General features: G+C 32.0%; 1 protein-coding gene and 1 pseudogene across 1 annotated transcript; one reads left to right on the plus strand and one right to left on the minus strand.

The window, feature by feature from the left end:
- Nucleotides 1-679: 679 nt before the first annotated feature.
- LOC120179809 (RNA-binding KH domain-containing protein PEPPER-like) lies at nt 680-8,103 on the plus strand. Its single transcript, XM_039185293.1, has 7 exons — nt 680-1,046; nt 1,645-1,894; nt 2,678-2,826; nt 2,913-3,164; nt 3,822-4,016; nt 4,318-4,464; nt 7,696-8,103. Exons 1-7 carry the CDS (start codon nt 777-779, stop codon nt 7,789-7,791), a joined length of 1,359 nt encoding a protein of 452 aa, XP_039041224.1. The 5' UTR covers nt 680-776; the 3' UTR covers nt 7,792-8,103.
- Nucleotides 8,104-9,272: 1,169 nt separating this feature from the next.
- LOC120179810 lies at nt 9,273-10,560 on the minus strand (annotated as a pseudogene).
- Nucleotides 10,561-10,857: the final 297 nt, after the last annotated feature.

A 10,857-nucleotide genomic window follows, 5' to 3' on the forward strand; every position in this document is an offset into this window, starting at 1 on the left:
ATATTGTTTTGTATAGTCTATGTGACATCCTGGACTCGTATCCGGGTCGGGTATGGGTTGAGGGTGTTACACAGTCAACCATTAATTTTTAATTAAAAATGATGGATTTCAAACATATGAATGGTTGAATATCATTTTGTAATTTTTAATATTTACGAAACTAAACAAAGCAACGCCCTATAATTGAAATATCATTTGGTAACTTCAAATTGTCAGGAATTTAACAAAGCAACATACTATAATCGAATGACAATTTATGTACTTTACAGAAAAATATATCATTCATGTCAATAAAAATTCCGACCTGACATGTCCCCTTCCTATTTAGGATGAACATTTTGTCTAGATCTTACAACGATGTAATCAGACGTAATATTATAATTATATTTATATATATATATATATATAAAAGATAGTTGAAATAATACTCATTTTTATTTTATTTTTTAATTAAATTATTATTTTATATAATAAAAATAAATTATATATAAATCGAGTCAAATACAAATTTTAACTTAAAAAATCTAACCGTATTTTAGATCAAATGAAACTCTTATAATCTACAATCAAATGAAAGACTTGAAACTTTTAAATCAAATTCAGGTGGCCATACAATCAAAAAAAAGGTTCAACCCGACCCGTTACTATCTCCGTACCATCCCTATAAACATACGGTATACGTTTCATTTAATCAGCGGCTTTCATATTCTCCCCAAGCGAGTCGAAATAGAAACCATTCGAAGCGCCGACCAGCAATCTTGCGAGTAACTCCCGCCATGGAAATCGCCGACGCCTCGGAGAACGGTTCGGGAATGACCCAGACAACAATGGCTACGGTATCCGACCCATCAGAAACGACGGCCAACAATCCAGCAGTAGAGAAGTGGCCCGGCTGGCCCGGTCACTGCGTGTTTCGGCTCATCGTTCCGGTTACGAAAGTCGGCAGCATAATTGGCCGGAAAGGTGAGCTAATCAAGAAGATGTGCGAGGAAACCCGCGCCCGTATCCGCGTCCTTGATGGCGCTGTTGGGACGCCCGATCGCATTGTAACTCCCTTATCTTCTCTCTTTTTTTAACCTTTGGAACCTAAACTGGAAATATTTCTTTTTTGTTAATGAATTTTGTGGTTGTCGATTATTTGGGTCTGGGCTTTGCTCTCGTTAGTTGATATATGCTTTAGAAAGGAAGAAAGAGTAAAGGGTAAAATAAGACAACTTCCAACCCTAATTAATCCATATCGATGTAAATCTTGCATCTTGTGCTTCAAGAGATTTCTTTTCAAGCAAAAAATGCTTTGAAAGTAAAAAGTGAGCTCCTATTGTGAGATTTCTATAAATTTAGATTCTCTTTTCTGACTTTTACTGTCTAGAGAAGTACAACTGTTGTATATTAGGCAAGGTTTTGGCTTTTGAGCTAATGGAAAATACTTTGTCTCCTGTGATTTTGATGGATAGAAATGGGACATCTGCAAATTTTTGTCAATAGATATGTTTGTGTAACACAAATTGGATTATTTCCTACTGATCATTCTTTAGTTTTTGGATGTCAGCTCCTATATTTGATTTATAACAAGATATTGGGGTTAAATTACTGTTTTCTGGTTACCCTTTATTGGTTCGATGAATTATTTGGCTTTTATTGTAGGTGCTAATATCTGGAAAGGAAGAACCAGAGGAACCTATTTCCCCTGCAATGGATGCTGCTATAAGAGTTTTCAAACGTGTCTCTGGATTTCCGGACAACGATACCGATGCTAAAGCAGTTGGAGCTACATTTTGTTCGGTCCGGTTGCTGGTAGCATCTACTCAAGCAATCAGTTTAATTGGAAAGCAGGGTTCCTTAATCAAGTCATTACAAGAGCGCACTGGTGCATCTGTGAGGGTATTGTCAGGAGGTATGTTTTGTATATTTCAAAAAATTAGTTGACCCTTTTTCCCATATGTAATGGGGTAAGGGGAGGTATGATAGTAGGCTGCCCCCAACACCAGGTTGAGAGCAGCTTCCGTGGGAGATCTTCGAAATATGAAATGCATTACGAATTTGAATTGATTAATGAAACGTCTTTATCTTGGAACTTTAATGCTCTCGTCTTATTTTATGCAACTATTCTTGTGGGATTATACATTCCTTCTACCTCTCCATAGGGTTGTTCAACACTATTCATATAGGATTATTTCAGCTGCTTGTTCTATCCTTGATTAAAAGGGTTGATTTTTTTTAATAAATATAGCATTAAATTAGAGGTTATCCTATCCATTCTTATGATACACTTGAATTTCTTCATGGATCTGTTCATTACAAGGATAAAAGATGGAAATTGTATGCTTGTTCTATCCTTAACTCAATTGAATGTGTCCGCAAAATGTTGGTGTTATTGCCAGCTTCTTCATTTGATCCTTTGAAAATCATCTGAATTTTACTACTGTTGTAACTCAAACCATTGTGATTGTGTAGTTCTGGACACATAGAAGTATTTTTTTCCCACTTGGAAGTGATACTTTCTAGTAGTAAAAGTAAAATAATTTTGTTGCTTCCGTTGATTATTTTAGACAATCATAATTATACAAATTGTACAATAAATCCAAGCTTTTGTATCATCTTCTCTGTTCTAGAAGTGCTCTATAAATCATAGGTTTTGGGATTATGTCTTTACGGTGAACTGTCACTGTTTCTGCAGAGGAAAATCCATCTTATGTGGTAGCAGATGAGAGGATTGCAGAGTTGCAGGGGGAAGCCCTGAAGGTTCTCAAAGCTCTTGAAGCTGTTGTGGGCCACCTGAGGAAATTTTTAGTTGATCAAACTGTTCTTCCTCTCTTTGAAAAGACAGTAAGTTTGATTTCTAATTTTCTATCAAACTGTTTTTATGTACCCTGCAACTGTTTCATGTTAAGTAGTGCCATCAATGTTTGCAGCATAATTCAGTAGGCACCCAAGATCCTCAAGCAGAGACGAGGTCTGAAAAGTTATCTCTGCTTACTGCTTCTCAAAGTGGAATCGGAATTGATCTTCCTATTAGGAGAGAGTCTTTGTTCCTTGAACATGAAAAACAGTTCGAGTCACGAATCCCATCTTCTGGAATTTCATTCTTTGGGCAGGATCCTGCACTTTCGATGGTGCATTCTAGTTCAGGGCTTCATCGATCTGCTGTTCCTATAGTTACTCAGGTTTGCTTTTGTGTGTGCCTGAATTATTATTACTCGTTTTTTATTTCTTTACCCAAATGGGCAAGAGCGATTAGAGGCTATGATGCCAAACAAGGAAGAGATAGGGGTATATGGAGATGAGATTGAAAATTAGAGGACAGAACAGAAACAGATATAGGAGTAAGAGGGAGAGAAATAAAGAGGACCAATGAGAGGAAAATCTAGTACTCAATATTCCAAATTCGGTGAAGTATTTATATATATATATATAAAGACGACCTTTATGTAAGATGTCAAATAAATATAACCCCATGGTGATTTTCCATGATATTAGTTCTATGTTAATTATTAGTTAATTTGTAAAGGTGAGAAGAAAATCATTTTGAGCCAGATTTTGGGTCATTGATGTCCTACTTGTTTTACATCACTGCTACTTGGATCAAAGAGCTTGAATGTAGCGATTTTTCTCTTTATTACAATGCTCATCTTGCCTGCATTTAATTCAGCTTGGAGATTTTGCAATGATACTTTTTAGTTTAAATTAGGCTTTTGAAGAGAAACTTTGTTATATATGCCTAGATGTGACATATGCAATACCTTCTTCATACAATATGTATGTATATATATATATAATCGATTTTTGTATTATCATTTCTCTTATTGCATTTCTGGAACCAGATTGCTCAAACCATGCAAATTCCTTTTTCTTATGCTGAGGACATCATTGGGATTGGAGGAGTTAATATTGCACACATTCGGCGCACTAGTGGAGCCGTCATAACTGTGCAAGAAAGTGGTGGCCTATCTGATGAAATAATCGTCGAAATTAAAGGCACCTCAATACAGGTTCAGTTGGCTCAACAACTGATTCAAGTAAGAAATGACTTATAATTTAATTATAGCTTGCTGGTGTTTGAAGTTTCACTCGTTTCACTATTATTTTCGCTTATATTAATTACGGAGCTATGCCTGATTTGTATTCTCCTTCATGGGTTTGATCTCTTTGGATTTCTATATTGCTTCAACGCTTTATTAGCATATCCAGACATGGGTTTGGATATATGATCTAAGAACTTTTCAGATGCATTACATACTCGTGTATGGCACTCAAGTTCAAGTTACGTAAACGAATGCTATTTACATGTTGAAATTGTTGATTCTCTGTTTAATGCAGGAATTCATGAGCAATCACAAAGATCTGATCACAAGTAGCAGCGGCTACAGAGACACGGGGTATAGGTCATCCTCGTTTTTGCAGTTGGGCAACACATCTTCACTTTCGTCTCAACAACCCAATGGCGGATACGGAGGACCGTCTAGTGTAAGTGGCTACTCAACTTTTAGGCTTTAAGAGAATTATCGTTTAACCTTATTAGACTTTGCAGTCTCTTTGTTGGAATGAATATGTCTGGGTGTTTCTCTGTTGGGTAATAATGCTTTCTTCAAAACATTTGATGTAATGTTTTACATCTAAGCTCGACAACTTAAAACATTAAATATTGAATCTTTTTGCCTAATTCTAACTTGAATTATCTAATAATAATAAGGGTAGTGTAGACTAGAAGTCCTTAAACTATGCTCAGATGATCATTTTTGTCATTGAACTAAAATTATAAAACGATTATAAAATTTATTATAATGTCCTAGTTATTATTTTGTAATAATTTGATAAATTTAATGATTATTTTATAATTTTTAAAAGTTCAATGATCAAACTAATCATGTGAGTTAGTTCAGTGGACTCTGGTGTACTTTACTCTAATAATAATAATGCCATAATTTAAGCAAATTTTAAATTAATTATATATAACAATAATGCAAAATACATAATTCTTATTGTTAAAAAATGGTACATAATTTTTTATATTATTTTAATGACAATTACATAATATGTTTCTCACATTTTTTTTAGCTCTTATCATCTATTAACTTAGGTTTGTTCACTTAGAAGCCATAAATAAATACAGTATTAAGGTTTTGAAATAATACTAATACAATTTTTTTAAATAGTTTACCAAATAATCCATAGATTATTCATAATAATAAAAAAGTTAATTTTATAAATTTTGGGTTTGGTCCCGTCTTAACCAATCACAGTTGGTCATAGCGTGGATTATATTTAATTATCAAATTTAACTACACAAAATATATGAAGATTAATATAAAAAAGTTTTTAAACTATTACCATTTTTTAGATATAAATTAAAATTAAATTTTATATTCGGGTTGTGTAGTTTATGGTTAATCTAATAAAAAATAATCGTTTAAAAGATTATCCTTCTGAAATTTAACGATCTAAATGATAAATAAAGTGATAATTAATTGGTAAGACACGATATTATGAAATTATTTTTCCAAGTTTAAATTAAATTTATATTGCAAATTATGCAAAGTATTAAAGTAAAATGTGGATAAAATAATAAAGGTAAAGTATACGAATGATATTTCAACTATAAGATATTGTTTTGTTAAGTCTTTCGATTATTAAAATTTATAAAATGATCATCTGACTATAGAGTGTTTTTTTATTAAGTCATTTGATTATTAAAAGTTATAAAATAGTCATCCAACTATTTATTATGCCCTAAGCTTGTCATTTTTCGTTAAAAAATAGGTAGTATTTTGAGTGATCATCTTGTAACTTTTAATAGTCAATGGACTTAACAAATCAACATTCTATTGTTAGGGGAGTATTTTGTAACTTTTAATAGTCAAAAGACTTAATAAAATAATATCTTATAGTCAATGGACCATTCATGTACTTTACCAATAATAAAAATACATCTTCAAAAGCAAATCTAATTCATTTCTTTGCGTATTATACGCAAAAATTAAGATGAGAAACAACATATTTTACTTTCAGCATTTTATTAGATAATAATTGTAAAATAACAATAATTATTTTAAACTATTTTTGTAACTTCTAATTTGTTTTTTTTTGTCTGAAGAATTTGATAAATGATTGTTTTAAAAATATAATTATGTAATATGATACAAATAGATAATTATGTTAAATTTCGAATAAATATATAATACGTTGAACATTATTATGCTATCGAAAGTGGCAGTACACATGAAATAAAATTGGGAGTTATCAAATAAAGTTAAATTGAGGGTTGGTTTTACGAGTGTTTTTGAAAAGTGGGGCAAAAAATTGTTGGAAAATATATATTTTTAAAATAGTTTAATATTGAAGTGTTTAGTATTATTGTAGAATGTGGTTTTGAAAAGATAAATGGTCAATATAGATATATATTTTTTGTATAAAAAAATCAGGTCAAGGGTGTCAATTCTAGTCAAAGGTCAAAAGTCAGGGCATACATAAGACTCAATTAAGATTTACATATGAATTTACAGATTGGCCACCAAGAGTGACGGTGATAGGATTTGAACTTAACCTTACAAGTTTAAATTCCTAAATCTCAATCACTTGTGTCAATATTTGTTGGCAACAATCAATATAGATATGATGTAGATTAAAAATATCAAATCATATTCAAAATTTGTAGTATGATAATATATAAAATATTAATTTAATCTATAATAAAAACATATAAATAAATTTTATTAAACATAATTTTATAATGATTGTACGTGTTTCACAAAATTATATAAAAATTTAAATAACTTATATAAAAAAAAGTGGCATGATGAGATATGAAAATTTCAAACTCAAAAATAATTTATTGATCATGTAATTTTGACTTAATAAAAAATATAAATTTTTAAATTGTAAAATAAGTATATCATACTATTATAAATAAATGCTAAGTTTACAGTGGTAGTTTTAAAAATATTTTTGAAATGTAAAAGTTGAAATTATTATTTTTTTTTAAATCTTAAAATATAGATTATTAAACCTAAATCCTAAATTTTAATAAGTCTTGAACCTCGAATAGAACACATGCCAGGAAGATAAATGTACTTGTGTAAACTAAAGTTACTTGTTTAGTATTACTCATGATTCAAACACAATGTTAAACGAGGTTTAAATTTAACAATTTAAAATTTAAAATATAAAATTAATATAAATATAATATGAGAAAATATTTATAAAAAAAAACCCGAGACAAAGTAATATGAACACGGTACGAATAAGTGTTAAATAAATGGTAGAAACCAAAACTTGCCACATAAATATTAGGATAAAGTGTACAAATGGTCCCTGACCATGAGATATTATTTTATTAAGTACTTCAACTATTAAAAATTATAAAATGATCATTTGACTATAAAGTGTTGTTTTGTTGAGTTCGGTTATTAAAAGTTAGAAAATGGTTATTAAATTATTTATTATATTTCAAACTCATTATTTTCCGTTAAAAAATTGACTGTCGTCTTAGTTGAACGTTGACATGATGATTAGGATATGATAATCGTTTGAGAATTTGGGATCAAATTTTATCTTATCAGAGCTAACAGTTTAGTATTCATCTCAGTCTGCAGTTTAATCTTGCAGATTTTCTTGTATGATCTGTGTGTTGTATTTAAGTTATAGAAGCTGTTTTAAAAGCAGATAAGCGTCTCTGATGATGCCTATTACCGATGATAGGTTCAACTTTTAGATGATCTAATGGAGATTACTTTGCCACTACGATACGATAGCCCACCACTGGCGGCTGACCTCCACCTTCAATTTCAGCATTAGTGATGCTGCCAGCGACGGTTTTCCGGACTTGGTTTAAGCCGACGATGGTTTTTCCCATTATAACGGAAGAATGGGGATGGCAGATTTAGGGTTTAGCCGACGACGACGACGTGGAAAAGACGATCAAGCTGGAAATCGCAAAGCTGAACGCTAAATGAGCAATTGAAAGGAACATTACATTACTCTTGGTGAATAATTTGATATGTTCCACAGCAGATCATGAACTGGAATTTCCAAATTTCTTACATATGCTTCTATTCGGTCCATGAATCGGATATGAACTATTTTTTTAATATTTAATTTATTGGTTGATGATTCAATTAATTATAAATAAAAATTTATGAATAAAGTATACGAATACTCCATTGATTGTATTTCTAATAAAAAAAATAAAAACATAAATAATCGATATATTATTTTATAACCTTTAATAGTTAAAAGATTCGATATTATAATTTGATAATCATTTCGTTCAACAAAATATTGCCTTATGGTCGGTTAAACCCAAAAGAATTTATTTATGAGGCTTTGATATATTCACAATGGCAAAATTTAAATTTTTGTTCTTTGTTTAAAATATCTGACATCTCATTCCTAGACTAACCAAAAAAGATATTTAATAATCATTCCTAAAGTGGGATAGAGTTAGATTTGGAAGAGGCTTGTGAAGCTTAGAGTCAGTATTTCGAACAATATTCTTTCTGATTCTGACAGTATTTTGGGTGCTGTTAGGAATAAGGGGGAGAAGATTCCTTAGCATAAGGTGGTGTGGTTTGGTCTTCATATTCCTCGGCATGCAATGATATCTTGGATGGCCATTTTGAATATACTGCCTACTAGAGATAGGCTTGTTTTTTTTGGTATTCGGGTTGAGGAAGTGTGTGTCATGTGTGGAGCTGATCAGGAGACTAGGAATCATGTGTTCCTTGATTGCCTTTTCTCAAAGCAGGTTTGGACTTTGATCTTGAGAGCTTGTGGCCTTGAAAGGCATGTGGTGGACTAGGAGTTTGAACCGAGTTGGGTGATTCATCGATTTAAAGGTAAATCTCTTCTCTCTATCTTGTTGAAATTAGCTTGGAATGTAATGAATTATTTTGTCCGGAGAGAGAAGCGTAGAATATTCCAGGGGAAACAAGGTTCTGTGTTGGGGATGTTGCCCAAGTGCGGGATGCTGTTCGTTGAAGGTTGTCTGGGAAAAACATTAATAGACAGTCTGATCAATAAGACTCTTTGTAATGAAGGACTCTTTGTAACTAGTGGAAGCAGGAGTAGCTTCGGTTATTGTGGAATTCTGGGCCGTTGGAGTGTGCTTTTGATTGGTTTTGGTTGTTGTTTATTGGTAGCTTGAGCTACTTTCTGGATAAATAAAATTAAGGATTTATCCAAAAAATAATCATTTAAAAGATATTGTCAAAATATCAAACAATAATCATTTTATTTTATCGATAGAAATCAGTAACAAATCACCATAAGAAAAATCGAATGTATTGTTTTATCACTGCAAATCGTTTGATTAAAGACAGTATCTTCCTGCCCCCAAAAAGTGTTCAAAAATTGCAACCGAATGCATTGCGCCATAAGCCCCCAACCCTTTGACCTGCAAAAGGCAAACAATCCAATGACCAAATTAAATAAAAATACAAAGTTGGGTGACTAAATTGCAAAATGGTTTAAATTTGATCATAGATAGACTTAAAAATCGAAAAGTGAATCGAATAAACAAGAAAATTAGAAACCAAACTTCACATGTTTTCGATTTTTTTCTTATTCAAACTTCACGAATTAAAACTCGAAACTTAAGCCAATCGTTCGAGTTGACTTGAACAATTATAATAATTCAAAATTTAAAAAAATCCGAATTGGACCGAATTGTACTCTGCCCCTAATTTTTTCCAACGTGATTCGATTCTTCAGCTTTTTCCTACGAGTAAATAACGAGTGACTAGTTGTTTGGAAATTGTTTTAAAATTAGTGGATCTGATTCACTGAGACCATTGATGACATCCATTAAATAATTTCTCCTATAATTTTCTATGACCTGAATTCCCAAATATAAACAAGTGCACAAACGAAACAATCAAAACCACGAATCCATCATCACTTAATCTTCATTGGAGTCAAACGTCAAAACAGATCCATGTATGATACAACAGCATCAAAATCATTGATCCAAAAGCATTACCAAACATAAAATTCAGCAAAGAGTCAATCAAATCGGCATCTAATTGCATGAGCAACAAATTTAAACCGATATTAAACAGCCCATAGATCCATAGCTCAGATTCCCAACATTTCAACAACTAGTCGAGAAATCTAGACATCAATCATCCATTTAAAATAATACCCAGATCAATAAACCTAAAAATCCAAAAAAAAGGGGGGGAGTATTAGAAATACCTGGATGGGATGGGGATCAATGATTCCATGTTCCTTGTGCTCGAGATGGCGGCGCTCGTTGGGGAGGGCTACGAGGTAAGCGAAGACCATCCCGCCGAAGCAGGCATGGAAAAGAGCTGGACTGAATCGGTTTGAATGAAATTAGAATTGTAATTGTCCAAACCCTTTTGAAAAGCTTTCTTCACGTAATCCATGGATAGCATCGGCTTCACGTAGTTAGGGACTTCCTTCATCCTCATCCCTTTTGTCTCGCTGTAAACTTTCCTTGTTGCCATTTCTTCCAACTCAAACCCTAGCCTTCTTGCTTCTCTGAGAATGCAAAATTTGGAGGATGGATTGATGATGATGGCAATTTCGAGATTGTTTATTGTTATTGTAGGAGGACGGACTATTTTCTCTTGGATTTAAGCCTTCTTAATTGGGCCGGCCTGCCTCACTTCTAAATAAATTTTATTTTTTAAAATAGCCTGGAATGGGGCAGGTGGATTTTTTGAGGGAGACAATTGAGGGCGGGACGGTTTCTCGAAAAATGTTTTCTTCATTTTTTTTTTGTGTTTGATGGTTGTAAAATATTTTTTAGAAAATATTTTTTGGTATTTGATAACTGTAATTAGTTTTACATAAAATATTTTTTAATGTTTAATAGTTGTAATTGATTTTCCGAATGTA

This window comes from Hibiscus syriacus, unplaced genomic scaffold, assembly GCF_006381635.1.
Source record: "Hibiscus syriacus cultivar Baekdansim isolate YM2019G1 unplaced genomic scaffold, ASM638163v2 tig00112470_pilon, whole genome shotgun sequence".
In the NCBI taxonomy this organism is placed as follows: domain Eukaryota; kingdom Viridiplantae; phylum Streptophyta; class Magnoliopsida; order Malvales; family Malvaceae; genus Hibiscus; species Hibiscus syriacus.